Source organism: Acipenser ruthenus, chromosome 23, assembly GCF_902713425.1.
Source record: "Acipenser ruthenus chromosome 23, fAciRut3.2 maternal haplotype, whole genome shotgun sequence".
In the NCBI taxonomy this organism is placed as follows: domain Eukaryota; kingdom Metazoa; phylum Chordata; class Actinopteri; order Acipenseriformes; family Acipenseridae; genus Acipenser; species Acipenser ruthenus.
The window spans coordinates 2,753,369-2,769,308 of record NC_081211.1 but is presented as its reverse complement, the minus strand read 5'-3'; the positions used below and the strand labels follow the sequence as shown (position 1 = coordinate 2,769,308).

At 35.5% G+C, this 15,940-nt stretch overlaps 1 protein-coding gene across 4 annotated transcripts; it reads right to left on the bottom strand.

Moving 5' to 3' along the window:
• Window positions 1–1,039: 1,039 nt before the first annotated feature.
• LOC117413655 (nuclear GTPase SLIP-GC-like) lies at window positions 1,040–13,089 on the bottom strand. Of its 4 annotated transcripts, XM_058997443.1 has the most exons (22): window positions 13,053–13,070; window positions 12,793–12,812; window positions 12,135–12,166; window positions 11,558–11,584; window positions 10,236–10,771; window positions 9,550–9,636; window positions 9,069–9,186; window positions 8,629–8,851; window positions 7,748–7,984; window positions 7,407–7,595; window positions 6,983–7,161; window positions 6,861–6,897; window positions 6,498–6,593; window positions 6,008–6,128; window positions 5,557–5,690; window positions 5,220–5,396; window positions 4,474–4,631; window positions 4,017–4,140; window positions 3,483–3,591; window positions 2,979–3,112; window positions 2,248–2,335; window positions 1,040–1,897 (listed from the first exon to the last, which is right to left on the bottom strand). In XM_058997443.1, the coding sequence occupies exons 5-22, from the start codon at window positions 10,729–10,731 to the stop codon at window positions 1,827–1,829; spliced, it is 2,778 nt and encodes a 925-aa protein (XP_058853426.1). In that variant the 5' UTR covers window positions 10,732–10,771; window positions 11,558–11,584; window positions 12,135–12,166; window positions 12,793–12,812; window positions 13,053–13,070; the 3' UTR covers window positions 1,040–1,826. The 4 variants fall into 4 exon arrangements, with proteins under 4 accessions (XP_058853426.1, XP_058853424.1, XP_058853425.1 ...); XM_058997441.1 differs by lacking the exon at window positions 11,558–11,584 and having other exon boundaries at window positions 13,053–13,089; XM_058997442.1 differs by having other exon boundaries at window positions 10,236–11,584.
• Window positions 13,090–15,940: the final 2,851 nt, after the last annotated feature.

The following is a 15,940-nucleotide window of genomic DNA, read 5'->3' as shown; positions in this document are numbered from 1 at the left end:
TAATTATTATTATTGAGCTGCTATTTCTCAATAAATAACTACAGTTATCATAGATTGTGTTATGTGGATAGCAGTGCCATAGTTATAAATGAGTCCAAGGTTAAGTTGTACAACATGCAACTAGCTAGGTGCAGAGCTAGCTTCATACAGAGAATACACTAACTGGGAGCTATAGGATAGTTGAGCTGAGTAACATGTTATAATATATCTAGTATAACCCTGTTTGAATCAATGATACAGCTTCCTTTCTCAAATGAAAATAGTTAATAAATTGAATGTGTACATAGAGTGGAATATATCTTTTGAGTAAAGTTAATAAAATAAATCTATGAATTAAGAAAGTTTCCCTGTTTGTGCTGATTTGGATTTATTATACATTATTTCTTTTTTGCAAGGAGGCTTGGTGGTCCAGTGGTTAAATAAAGGGGGCTTGTTACCAGGAGGTTCCAGGTTCAATCCCAGCTCAGACACTGACTCACTGTGTGATCCTGAGTAAGTCACTTAACCTCTTTATGTTCCATACTTCTGATAAGACATAAAAAAACAAGGTCCTGTTGTAAGCAGTTGGGATGCATAGTTCATCCCCAAGTCTCTGTAAGTCGCTTTGGGTAAAAGAGTCTGCTAAATGACTAAATAATAAAACAAAGTTTAAAGTCTAATCCCATTTGCCTTCCATGAATCAAAACTTTTTTTTTTCAGCATACATTTATGTAAATGTTATTTTATACACTTAAATAAGGCACATTTGCTAAATTTCTAAAAGCAAATGTCATTCTCACCTGTTAGCATCTGATTGTGTATTTTCAGACTCAAGCGTTATAATTACTACAGTATGTATAAAGAATGTAGACCCTATTGCCACACTTTCGTGAAATGGCATGACAGGATTCTTCATAAAAACTTCCAAAGTGTTCACAGAAATAATTCCACTATCATAAGACAAATTCGCTTTAAAGGCAAGGTATATTTTTATGATGTAGACAGATCTAAATACTGACAGTGAAATACAAATGCATTATTATGAAAATAAACCACACAATTTTACAGATTAATTTTATTATGTTTTGGTTATATAAAGAAGATTTAATAAGGGAAAGTATAATAATGCTGTTAAAAGAAATCAAGCATTTGATGAGGCAAAAATAAACTGCTAATACAAATGTAAATATTGTAGATTAAAATAATTAGCAGTCAGTCATTATCAAGCACATTTTTATAATAAAAACAGGATGCAATTTTATATCAGATCACTAAAAGACAAATAATTAAAAACAACATCATATACTCAGCACCCTTTACCACACATTTAAGGGGCCACAAATCACCAGCTGGACCCATCTAAAATAGTCACATAGCTCACACAACATTTCTCTTAATTCTATTGCTATATTTTTGCAAGCTATGCTGTAATTTTTTAAAAATCAGTTTCTGATTATTCTTTTCTCCCTGTTCCCTGATCATTTATCTTCTAGAAAATACTACTTTAACCATTATTATATAGACAACATAAAACTTTTAAAAATCCCATAACCAGTTGCTAAATGTCATTTTAAATCACCACTGCTCTCGTCATTATAAAAAAGATTAAAAGTAGAATCAGTTTAGTACTACACAGAAGCAAAGTAGTTCATAATCCATCTTATTTTTTGTTTGCAATTTTCCTTTTATAGTCTCGTCAGGCAGCTTTCTCTTTTTTTCAGGACATCTTGCTAATTTAGAGTTTGGTAAATCAAAACTTTCATTAGTATTCAGTAAGCGCTTCATCTGTCGTTTTTGACTGAACAACCCCTGCAAGTTTGTTTGTTCAAACACATGGTGGAATGTTTTTAATCTTGAAATACGTCTAGCTCCAAAGCTTTACAAATTCCCTTCATCTTCTTGAGTTCATCTTCAACATCTAAAATATAAATGTAACAGAAAGATATTTAAGAAAACACATCTTAGAAATAACAAACGGCTGCAGCAATTGAGGACATTACCTGCCACTTACTGGCTGCCAATGTCAAGCTGCATGACTTTGATTAAGACATTATTTTACACTCAAAACAAGCTTGTTGAGCTAATAAAATAAAAAAAGACCAGCAACAGAAGAGTTTTCCAGATGAAATTGTATGATAACATGCTTACTTCACCTCATAACCTATTTTTGTGAAATAAGCATTTGTATTCTTTCAGTCCATTTCTATATCTGATTATTCATAATATTAATTTAAATATAAAAGCTGCATGTCCTTATATTATTTTTACCTGGGAAAGTGACATCTGTGGGAAACTGAGTCAGTGCCAGTTTCATTGACATGCCCATTTCTTTCTTCAAAGTATGAATCACATAGTCCTAGAGGGATTTAAAAAAAAAAATAGTAGTGACTGGGAATAGAAGATATAGTGACAGATACTTTGGATTAAAAGGTTTTCATTTTGACATAACTGTATCATTTAAACCCAACTATTTATTAAAATAAATAATATTTTAAAGATGGAAGTAAACTTTGATCTACATTTTGACTTCCATAAGGATATTTAGTAATTACAAAACACTGGATCTGAAGAATGAATTTCACTACATCCAGATCACCTGTTAGGGAGGAGCTCTACACTGCCCACTCCGTACTGCAGTGTAAAGTAATAGATTACCATGCAGATGAGTTAGGGTAGCTACAGTATATGAATGTTCATGGCATATTCTCTATACATTTCATAATTAAAAATGAGTGGCACTGACCAAAAAGTTTGTCAACTTGGCTTAGTTTCTTTCTACAGTTCATTTTCAACAAAAATGATCACATTTGTTTCACAGTTTAATTCTGCTTATTTCAATATTAAATGACACAATAACTACATATTTTTTAAATATCTAACAGTGAATGGTAAAGTTCCAATAATATTAATAAAAAGCATGATTTTTAAACAGCAATAAATGTGCACGTTTTGACTGGAGCTCTGGACATTTAACGGCAGAATATCCAGACTTGACAAACCTTCAGTTGCTTGAACTGGAACATCACTCTTTTCTTTGCTTCCCTGAACATGGACAGTTTATATGATTCTACATGTTCTTCAAGCCTGCTTTGAATTCTGGTAACTAATTCACTTCCAGTTATCACTGCTCCATCTGAAAATTAAATATAAAAAAATATATATCTATAAGAGCGAATGGTAAAATTCTAAAAATATTAATAAAAAGCAAGATTATAAACAGCAATGAATTTACACATTTCGACTGCAGCTTATTGTGTTTTATTATATAGTATAATATCACCACAGTTGTAATCAATATTATTTTTACTATACATGTATACTTGTAATTTTACTGTCATTTCTATGGTATTATATTTTTCGTAAATGATGGCAATTACTTTTACAGTAATTGTAATTTAATATGATTTTATTGTAAATTTGATATTGTTATACTATTCGTCTTTAAAAACTGAACTTTTACAACAACACATATTGTAATGTTTACAAAAATAATAGAATTGTACCTTTATAAGCTGGGTCCATGGTATCCTGGACAGACTGGGTAATAGAATTGTAGATGTTTTTCTTTCTTGCAATGACTTCTGTCTCCAAGTCAGCTATTAGTATTCTGAGCTAAATAATATAAAATAAAGTATATCTGAAAGGTGTTTCTAAAAGCATTACAAACGAAACTGTAAAGTCTGATTTTAAAAGAAGTTCAACTCTCAGGTTAGAATAAACTCAACCCCTCATGAATCATCTTCAAAGGGTTTTATTTAATTATTCTGGTAATGTCTGTAGTCTTCTCTGAGACAGCCTAGAGCAAGATAAACCCAAATAAATAGACACCACTGGTACCTAGCCAAACATCATATCATGGGGAAAAAATGGCATAGTATGCTGAGCCATCCAAACTAGTTATGTTTAAAAATGAAAATGAAAAACGGCAAACAGCAGAATCTATAGTACGTTCCATGGAGTTTTTGTAAAATCTTTAATAGTATTTGATAAAATGTATTATGTTTTGCAAAACTGGAAGTGATTTTTTTTCTTCTTACCTCTGTTTTGATGTACGTCAGACGCAGCTCGACGGCAGCATGTTTTCTCTTGTCAATTATAATCAAATCATTTTGAAGAAGATCAAAGGCTCCCTTAATTGAGCTCCTTGAGTTTTGATTCAACCTATAATTATAATATGATCATTTGAATAAGCACATACTGGGTCTAATAGTGGATCAATTGATACAAACTCCTCGGTTCACTGGGTGGAGGGTTATATATATATATATATATATATATATATATATATATATATATATATATATATATATATATATATATAATTAATAAATGTTTCATTTGAAAATCAATACCTATTGCACTGAATCCAGACACATTGTCTGAAACATCCTTTGATAAGGATTCAGGATTTTTTTTTTTTTTTAACGTTACGTACACAACAATTAAACCACAATTCTTTCTGCCCAACTAATAAAGTGAAACACACACGCTTACCGAAAACAGCTGACGAAACTGTTATCCATAGCAGCATACATGGGTAAGACTAAAGCATAGTTCAAATCTACAATTTTACCATCACGGGATCTGTAGTATCCGGAACACCTACATAAAGCCTTAAGTGTCTTATGGTATCCACTATATTTTGTCTTTTTCTGTACAAAAAACAAAAAATATATTCATGCCAATTAACACAATGCCTTGTTTGAATTACAGTATTTATAAGTATTTGTACAGTTTGAAAATGTTAGTATTTATATACATGTCCTAACAATAAACATTAAGAAAAATAATACAACGTGAAATCTCATCAAATTTGGCGCATTAAGCCACTAATAGACGAACTTTATACATTAACTCAGTGTGAAAAGAAAAATGAGATTGGCTAGAAATGGGAGCATCCCTAGTAGCAGAATCCCAATTACTCGCCCTCCTGAGAGGAAATAAGCCCTGTGATCCTTCAGTTCTCCTGAGCTGTGTGGAGAGTTGCTCACCTAGCGAATCACAGAATACATATGTGTATGAAGCCAATATCTCAGATTGTTGGGTCTAATTATCCAGAAACCAAAAAGTCAAATGACTCCAATGTGGTGGCCATCTTAGGTCACAGGTCAAAGTGAAGGGTGCCAATGGATTGTGGCCAAGAAGTGTCTACAACACTTCAAATATGAAGTTGCCAGCTGACATAAGTAATTATTTGTTTTAAAAATAATAATTATAGAAAAAAAGCTGAATTCACTTACAGGCTTAAGGACTTTGAGAGCATTTATGAGGCATTGTTTCTCAGCGTTCTTCACACCTTCATCCAAGTTGTTCGTCATTTTTGTGTAAACACCGTCGAAAAATTTGGCCAGATCTTGAAGTCTAGTCTCAAATTTCTGTTTCAGTTCTGAGAATAGTTTATCCTTCAAGTCTTCAGTCTGAAACAGTTAATAGACTAATGGTTTGATTTAAAACGTTACATTGTCATATGAATCGCTTAATTTTAAAACATGTACAAATTCATTATTTTGTTGTATACGTATCATAATGTATGTATGGTGTAACAAGTTTATGAATATTAACAAAAGAAAATGATACCTGAGTGCTTGTGTTTTCCTTTGGAATGTGAAGAAAAGAAACAATCCCAGAGACTTGAGATACGTAGTCTTTTACTGCTTTCTGAGAGTGGCTGACATATAGATCCTTGATATGTTCTTTAAGTGCTGGCAATTCTAGAACAGTGAATTGAAATGAAATAAAATGATGAACACTCCTGAGAAAGACTTGTTTTGTTTGACTGTTTTTAAATCCCCTTAGATTAATGAAATCAGTTCTTTAAACAATTTTAGATTCATCACTATCAAAAAAACATTCCTTTAACAGTCATTTAAGTTTTGTGAACATGGCCAGATATTTCAGGTTTTGTTTTTATCTTTTCATACTTTACTACAAATAGGCGGTCTCACATGACTGAATAATTATTTATATAAATAGTGCAGCTGACATGTATTCCATAAGATACACAATACAAGAGAGTCTTGAGTCATACCAGTTTCATCACGATCGAGGATATGTTCTTTTTTTTCTTCATTATTCCAAAAGTCTGCAGAACTGACTGTGAATACCTTAAAAAACTCAGTGCTGTTCACATCAGTACCAAGGAGCTTTTTCTGAAAAAATGAATAAATACAATAGCAATATACAGAAAAGACACTACAGAGAATTACAGTTTACAGAGAAGTAACTGTAATTACAGAATTACAGTTACAGAGAATTACAGTTTCTTGAATACAAATATATATACAGTATATGTAACTTAAAATATATTTAAGCAAGTGTTCATGAAACCTTTTTTGAAGATGCTCAAAGTTTATGGTGTCTTGTCTGTCATGTGTGCCTCAGGTAACTGTACAGGGAACAGTGATTGTGCTGGAGGCGTCTTCTCCAAATGTGAAAATGGAAAGCTTTTTTCCGATGCTTTCAGAAAAAAACTGGCATTAGCGCTATTGAGAATAGTCATTAAAACAGGCAAATCTCACCTTTGTTTTTTCATTGAAGTTTTTCTTCACAAGTTCTTTAACCTTGTTATTTCTGAATAGTATGCACTTATTCTTTACTTTCTTATCGTTGGAGATCTGTAAATAATTCATTTTGAAAAATACTGTAAGATTGAACAGTCTGCATAAAGTTACAGTGAATTAAAACTATAATACTTAAACTTTAATAAATTCATTTTGTGTGTGTCAAACAAGAAATATTGTTCCTTTACAGTACAACTTACAAACCACATTACCTGACAAGCATATTAATTCAAGTCAATGTCATGTTCACCAAAAAATGTAACACATTTAGCTAATTATAATCCTAAGTATCTGTAGTTCTCTATAGTAAAAATTACATACTGTTATTCCAAGTTCTTCATCTGTCAGGTTATATTGCCTGAGAATAAAATATATACAATTATTTTACATTTTAAATTGAGTTATGATCAATCAATTTTAACCATATTTTTAAAATGTAATACCTTATCAAGTGGTGTGGGTCTATATTATCTGATTTGGTGCAAATGTAGGTAATATTATGGCACTCTCCACCACCAGCTACATTTCTTATAGTTGTGTTCTGGATTTCCATTGCTGTCTTGTCACTGATTGCCCGGGTGATATCGTTAACAATCCACACAGACGAGCATTTGCCTAGGTACTGTGCAAAGTAAAATAAAACAATAATTTCACACAATCAGGCTACTTACATGGATATGACTGAAGCTGGGTCTAAATTATAACAACCATCATAAAATAGAAAGATATACATTTCCAGGAAATGATGGCTTTCCCTTAATACTACTACACTAAAAAAATAATGAATGAAAGCAAAGGACCTGAAAAGTGAAAGAACTTACTGCCTGCTATCTAAAGAGGAAAGGGGTAAACAGAATGGACCGGTACCTCTTTCCACATTTGATCTCTGCACTTATTGGCATCTCCAGCTCCAGGGAGGTCAACCAGCACTATCCGATCCAGAAGAACAGAAGATCCTGGCACATACACAGTCACCTTTTTCACTAGGGGCCAGTACTGTTGTGATTCAGTGTCACTCCTTATATAGTCACTTATCTCTCTTGAAAGATCACACGCCTGCAAACAACCAACGCTTGGTTTAATAGACACCTAAATATTCAAATAAATTAGCCTTTTGATATCATAAACATTGCCCAAGTCCTTTGAATAACATTATTGTGATTTTCACATTATTTAAAATGTCAATTAAGTGTTAACACTGTACTTACAGAATTTGAAGTAATCGTTTTCTTGTGTGTGTTTGGGATTTCTACTGCTAATTGCTGCAGTTCATCATAAGTTTGCCTTAACCCTATTTCTCCATAAACTGCTTTTATTTTTGCTTTTGCCATTTCATATTCATCATCTTCAGAATCCTCATCTTCAGAATCTTCATTTTCAGACTCCCCATCTTCTGTGTTTTGCTGACAATTTTCCACTAGACACAGTAATTCTTCCTTCCAGTCCTGTAATAAAGACTTAGAATTTCCATATTTCTTTTTTTTCATGTAAACCTAATCATATTTTATGTTTCATGCAGCATTTCATGAGCGAGAGGACGCTGTACAAAATCACACAGGTCCTTAAATGTAAAACAAATTGAGCCCCGATTACACATTTCAATAAAGAGATCAACTATGACTTATTCAAGAAAAAAATGTACAGAAGCTATTTCTAACACTCATCATATTGATTTCCTCTGATTTTTAATCTTGGGCCAGCCTTACTATGTAGAATATGGTACAAAGCCAAACCATGATGACTACTTCGTAGAATGGTACAGTAAATAAGACAGGTTTCTGTAAATGTATTTTACTTAGTTGAGAACATGCTAAATTTAGTCATACTGTATTTACTTTTGCATGTACAAAAGTAGGTGTTTTTTTAATTCCTAACATCAACCTAAATATTTAAACCAATTCCCTATATCTTTGATTTCAAACAGAATCCAGTGTAACAGACTTTGTGCTTTGTGCTGAATGGTTGTTATGTATTCCTCCAACAGCCCTCTGAAAATCTGGCCCTATAAAACCTTACTGTACAACAGCAAACAAACAATTGTTTATATTGTGTCACACGACACTTAACATGATTATTATTACATCGATACCTCTTTGGTGATAAAATCAATCTCTGCTTTGTACGTTGCCTTTTCATGAGCCTGAACTTCAATAAAGCAGGCGGTACAAGCACCGGATGTTGATGCAGGCAGAAGCTCTCTTTCATTCACAAGTGCATTTATTAAGGAACTTTTTCCAGCACCTGTCTTTCCAAACACTCCAATGTAAATTTTGTTTTTCAGATTTTTGTCTTTCAAATTCGACGTCTCCTTTCTGTTAAAAAAAACAACAATAATAATAATAATAATAATGTCAGGTCAAATGCTACCTTTAATTAACATGAGTGTATATATGATTGCATTTGTTCAGAAATGTTTAAATATATTTTATTGCTAGAAAAGGAAACATTGATAGATAGATATATAGATAGATAGATAGATAGATAGATAGATAGATAGATAGATAGATAGATAGAGATAGTTATTCATACATTAGTTTATTCAGGAATTCCACATCTTCCCTATCTTCCATATCACTGTAGCGCACGTTTTGAAGTTTTTCACACACTTGAGATATAATATTCCTGGCTTCTTCCTCCATTTCATAACCTGGAAAAAAAAAACATCTTTACAAAGTCTGCCATTAATTTTAGTATTTATCCATAACTCAACAAACATAAAAAGAAACAGTTTCAACACAAAATGGCTGATGCTTAAAGAACGCATAATTAAGATTTCCAGACTGCATTGATGTAGCGTGTAACATGTATATTTGTTAAATAGGCAATGAGAACAGGTTCAATTACTGTCGTTTTAATAATAACATGCGCCGTCTATAACATGCTTCCCTGACCTTGTTACATCCTTTGTATAATGCATACCAGAATTCTGTAACCTTCGTATATAACATGCAACCCGTATGCCTTACAATGACCATAGCAAGGAGACAGACACAAATTTAACAGTTCTTACAATGGTTCATAGATTCTTCAGCTTCATAGTACACCTTTTGCTTTTTATTGGGAGGGGCAAAATCACCTGCATGTTTTCTCTTTTTTCCTGTAATAAACAAAAGAATATTAAAACTACAATACTGCACAATTCAACACATGGATCATTACGCTCTAAACCACTAGTTTGATCAAGACTAGCATAACATTCAATTTAGAAAATATCCAAAAATAGTATTTTACCATTTGTTGCACAGTATAGAATAATTAATTTGACATTATCCACAATCTCTCATTAAAAAACATGGCATGGTTATACTTTTATTTCTTACTAACCTCTGTTACTATGTGGACAGCTTTTTGCACTATACTGTACGTATAGAACAGAATGCAGCATTTTTCAGAACTTTATTCAACTGTGTTCCATTTTGACAAGTTCTAATTCTAATTTAAATGTAATCATCTTCACGATTTGTTCTCAATCCACTTTTACCTGATGAAGGGATCATGTGGTCTTACTAGCAGGTATATTTTCAACTGCTACTGTATGTTGTTCCAATTTCTTGGTTGTTTTTGATATCTTCTTTTTTAACAGTTTTGCTTACATATATTAGTGTTTACATATATTATGTAATAAACAACACAAGAACCTTAGGAGATCACTTCTCCAAGGTTCCTTATTACCCATCATTATCACTAAACGCATACCTTCCTCCATGGTTACATCCAGGTTGAGCCCATCAGGAGACTCTGTGCCAAGCTCACGGATCCAAAACATCTCTCGCTCACCCAGGGCTTTTTTATCAGAAATTTGCTCAATAGGAAAAATGGTGACGTCATCCAAACAATGATTGTTGTTGTTGAAATGCTCAGCGACTGATGTATTCTGTTTATATCTGATGGCACGTTTGTGGACGCTGAACCTGCTTTTCAAGGCCGATGTGGTCTTCCCAACGTACTGCTTCTTACATTCGGGGCGTGCACATTGTATAACATAGATAACGTCTGATGTTTTACATGTTAACATATCTGTGATCTGATGCGTTTTATTTTTTGTGGTGCTGGTGAAATTATTAATAGACCCTATCATATACGTGCTGCAACAGTCACATTTTTTTGCATCACATTTATATACTCCTGGCTTCACATGTGAAGAGCTTTGAGGGAATGCAAAAGCTACTGTCCTGATCATCTTTTGCTCCATTGTGCTTAGCTTTTTAAGATACTTGATATGAAAACATCCACTGTAAAATACAAATCGACAAGACAGGCAGTGTTTAACTACAATTGAGTAATTTCCAATCTGAAACATTAAGTTCAGAGAGATAGTGGAATTACTATGAACACCCACTCCAGACACATGAAAGGTTTAATTAATGGCAGACTTAAATGAATACAGAAATAGATAAGAATATACATCTTAAAGTCAGCAATGAATCTTAAACGTGTACAATGTATCAAAGATAACCAATAGTATCAAACCTTTAACTCATCTAGATATACTTGTCTACAAATAGCAAGTTTACTTAAAGGCTCTTCATGTAAATCAAGACGTAGATTAAAGTTACCTTTCACAAGTTATGTAATTCTAGTTAAATTGTGCATTTTCCCTATCAGGTGGTACTTAATGTTCAAAGAGTTTTAGCTTTTGTTAACAGTCTTGTCTGCATATGGTTTGGTTCCGTTAAAGATTGTATCTAATTCTCACTTCCTGGTGTAATCTGCCAGTGGCACAAGATAGTGGTAGATCAAATTACAATGGGGGTGGGACCTTACTGATATTATTATCTTAATCTTAATGAAAATGTAAAACACATTTTAATGGAATAACACAAGTCTGACTCCTATTTCTTTTTTAATCCACTCATATAGAATAATTTTAATGACAGCACCCTTTCATTGCAAAGTAACTGAACACAGTTTTCATCTTCAAAGATTTTACTAGAACGCAGAACTAAATACAGTACATATCATTTTATTAATTATACAAGGTTCAGAAATATGGCTAAGAAAAATAAAAAGTACCTTACCAGTACAACCACCAGTCATGAATAACTCTGCAACAAAACACAATTGATGGCAAAGAGGTAGCATTCACTAGTCATGATAAAAATATGAATCACCCTATTTTAAGGCGGAGCAACTTTTTTTTATAGAAATCTATAAAAACTTAGTTCCAATTAAAATCACACACATTGACTATTAGTTGCTTAAAAGTAAGTAATCAAGGCATTCTGATACTGTTGTATAGTGTCAGAGTCATTAAAACGATCAGCAAAAAATGTACTTAAAGTACAATGGGAGTGGGACCTTACTGATATGATTTTAATCTTAATGAAAATACTGAGCAGATTATAATGGAATAACACAAGTCTGACTCAGTTAGCAAAATGAGTTAATTATATAGGGTGATGCAAGACTTCATAGCTGTTGCCTACATATATTGTTCCGTACATATCAGTGGGACTGATAAGTAAGGAATAAATAAGCAAATAAATAAGCAAAACTTGCTTTCATCAAACCATTTTTTTTGCTGCAGTATATTGTACCATATAAGGGTTAGAAATAGATACTGTTGATGGCAAAGAAAAATACAAAGCACCTTACCAGTACAACCACCAATCAGCAACGAACCAAAACTGATGAGGAAAAAGGAAATATGAACTTCCTCATTGAGCACCTCAAAAAAATTACAATACATTGATATCTATATCTATGGAGATGCCCCCCCTCCCCCCCCCCCCCCCCCCCCCTCCTTCTACTTCATGAATATAACCCTCGATCCAATTGCTGTACCCTTTCTGGTGTATGTTTTTTGGAATCCTCGCATTATCTGCCCAATTATCAATTTCTTAAACTTATTTGAGGAACACATATTAAAGATTTCGTCCACACAGTGATATTATCAGTAGCTGCGGCAACCATGACAGTTGGCTCGCACACCAAGCCTCGTTTTCAACCAAACAATGGGCACTGCGTGAGTAAGGCGTATTTAAGGAGTGGCTTTTCAATGAACAATAAAAGTATTAACAATATAAACTAATAAATAAGTTTTAAAATGTTTTCAGGAACTTGCACCTTGATTTAATCAACCAACTGGGCTTTAAACACCTGAACAAACATACCCTGTCAAAAGGGCGATATAGTAGTTCCGTTAGATTGACAGCTTGTTTGCAGCCAGATTTTCAAAAATAAAGCAACCTATCTGAATTAAAATCATTTTCGATAGATTAACTTATAAACAAAAGTATAAAGTATAACTTACTCGCCATGTTTTTTTAAATCCTGTAATAAGACAGAAAAAGAAAAATACAATTAAAAAAACATCTTAAAATATGCATCGATAAATATAGTGTGTTCCCCTTTGAATAATCTTTGAGACGCGCTTGACCCTTCCCAAACCATTCTTATCATGGAAAAGCAAGGAGTATAATAATAATAATAATAATAATAATAATAATAATAATAATAATAATAATAATAATAATAATAATAATAATACCAGTATTTCTGCAACGTACATACCTTTGTGGTTACCAGAACACATTATCAGGGATTGAATGCGGCACCACGTGTTTATATAGGGCTGGGTTTACGCCCCTCGTTCTTGTCACAGCGTGAAATAGTGGTAAAAACAAACGATGTAAATAATTCAGTTCCACGGAAAACGAAACCCCCGCCAAAGTGTGTGTTAAGTTTCGTTTCTGCAGAAATGGATTTGGTTAAAGTTCTGCATGTCGCTGTACTAATAGTTCAATTTAGAGCAGTGTGCAAATGCGTTAGAACACCTCAAGATTTGAAATTTATTGCGCTTCGCACACAGATTTATGAATTTACTCATCTTACATGAAACTAATTCAAAACTAAAAACACAGCGATGCTTGAAAGTGTCTTTAAGCTAATATTTAGTTGGCATCAATTACAGCTTGGCATCTCTTTGGTATTGTGTCTGTGTACTTTCTCAGCATCTCTGGTGCAGTTTGATTAAATTTTTCTTGACGCTATAACCAGCGCCTTTCTTTTGTACAGTTGGTACCCCAACCAGAACCCCTTGACACTAAACTAGCTGACATCCATAAATGGATAAGGTGTAGGTTTATAAACTAACCCAATAGTTAAATAAAACTATTAGGTTAAATAGGCTTAATAAAACAACACAAAACATTTTTACAAGACGTCTCTGTCCATGTTATATTATTATTATTATTATTATTATTATTTATTTCTTAGCAGACACCCTTATCCAGGGCGACTTACAATCGTAAGCAAAAACATTTCAAGTGCTACAATACAAGTAATACAATAAGAGCAAGAAATACAATAACTTTTGTTCAAGCAAAGTACAAGTTTGACAAACCACAATTCAATAATACAGCAGGTAATAGTGATAGTTACATCAGGATATGATTAAATAGTGATAGTTACATCAGGATGTGATTAAATACAAAGTACTACAGGTTAAACACTTGGCAGATTACAGTATTCTGAAGTACAGGATTAAATGCAGTAAAATAGGGGGCTGATAAGAGCAAAATAAAGCACATTTACATGAAGGGTGATAGTGTCCCAGGATACAAACAGAGGAGTTCTACAGGTGCTCTTTGAAGAGGTGGGTCTTAAGGAGGCGCCGGAATGTGGTCTGGGACTGGGCAGTCCTGACATCTGTAGGAAGGTCGTTCCACCACTGCGGAGCAAGGGTGGAGAAGGAGCGGGCTTTGGAGGCAGGGGAGCGTTGCGGTGGTAGAGCCAGTCTTCTAGTGCAGGCGGAGCGGAGAGGTCGAGTGGGGGTGTAGGGAGAGATGAGGGTCTGGAGGTAGCTGGGTGCAGACTGGTCAAGGCATCTGTAGGCTAGTACAAGAGTCTTGAACTGGATGCGAGCGGTGATCGGGAGCCAGTGGAGCGAGCAGAGTAGTGGAGTAGCGTGGGCGAAGCGAGGCAGAGAGAACACCAGGCGGGCAGCAGAGTTCTGGATGAGCTGGAGCGGACGGGTGGCGGACGCAGGGAGGCCAGCCAGGAGGGAGTTGCAGTAGTCTAGGCGGGAGAGTACCAGGGCCTGGACCAGGAGCTGGGTAGCATAGTTGGTGAGGAAGGGTCGGATTCTTCGGATGTTGCTCAGGAAGAATCGGCAAGTGCGTGCCAGAGTGGAGATGTGCTGGGAATAAGAGAGGCAGGGGTCCAGGGTGACTCCAAGGTTCTTAGCGGAGGAAGAGGGAGAGAGTGTGGTAGATTCCAGAGGAACAGAGATAGAGAGATCAGAGGAGGGGGAGGAGGAGGGAAAGAAAAGGAGGTCAGATTTAGAGAGGTTGAGTTTGAGGTGATGCGAGTGCATCCAGGAGGAAATAGCAGACAGACAGGTAGAGATATGGGAGGAGATGGTGGAGTCAGAGGTGGGGAAGGAGAGGAAAATCTGAGCATCATCAGCATAGAAATGGTATGAGAAACCATAGGATGCGATGAGGGGGCCCAGGGAGCGGGTGTAGAGAGAGAACAGGAGAGGACCCAAGACTGACCCTTGGGGGACTCCAGTTAAGAGAGGGTGAGGTGTGGAGGTTGCTCCACGCCAGGTTACCTGGTAAGTGCGGTTGGAGAGGTAGGAGGAGAACCAGGCCAGAGCAGTGCCAGAGATCCCCAGGTCAGCAAGAGATGATAGTAGAATAGAGTGATCAACAGTGTCAAAGGCAGCAGAGAGGTCGAGGAGAATTAGGACAGAGGAGAGAGAGGCAGCTCGGGCACATTTAAGTGAGTTGGTGACAGACAGGAGGGCGGTTTCAGTGGAGTGAGCAGAGCGGAAGCCGGATTGGAGAGGGTCAAGCAGAGAGTGGTTGGACAGGAAAGCAGAGAGCTGGCGGTGTACAGTCCGCTCGAGGGTTTTGGAGAGGAAGGGTAGGAGGGAGACAGGACGGTAGCTCTGGAGGGAGGTGGGGTCGAGGGTAGGTTTTTTGAGGAGGGGAGTGATAGAGGCTTTTTTGAAGGCAGAGGGGAAGATACCAGAAAGTAGAGAGGTGTTGAGGAGGGAGGAGATGAAGGGGAGTAGAGCAGGAGCAGCAGCTTGAAAGAGTTGAGTGGGGAGGGGGTCCAAGGCACACGTGGTGGGTTTGTGACCCTGGAGCAGGGAGGAGAGGTCAGAGTCTGAGAGGGGCAAGAAGGTGGAGAAGGAGGGTGAGTTAGTAGGGGTTGCAGTGGGTGTAGGAGTTGGAGCGGGAGGGGGTGCGGGGGAGGGAGAGGTGTTAAAGAGTTTGCGGATATCTGAAATTTTAGAAGAGAAGAAGGAGGCAAAGTCATCAGGGGAGATAGAGGAGGGAGGAGGAGGGGGGGGGTTTAGGAGGGAGGAGAAGGTAGAGAATAGTTTACGTGGGTTGTTAGTGGAGGCTTGGATTACAGATTGGAAATAAGCACATTTAGCAGAGGAGAGA

Bases quoted from the DNA above. Each gene is read 5' to 3' on its own strand.
- LOC117413655 (XM_058997441.1), bottom strand. From the start codon at position 13,074: ATGTGTTCTGGTAACCACAAAG. The intron at 12,167-12,792 runs GTAAGTTATACT...TTTCCTCATCAG, and splicing joins GATTTAAAAAAACATGGCGA to TTTTGGTTCGTTGCTGATTG. The intron at 5,691-6,007 runs GTATGACTCAAG...TCACTGTTCTAG, and splicing joins CCTCGATCGTGATGAAACTG to AATTGCCAGCACTTAAAGAA.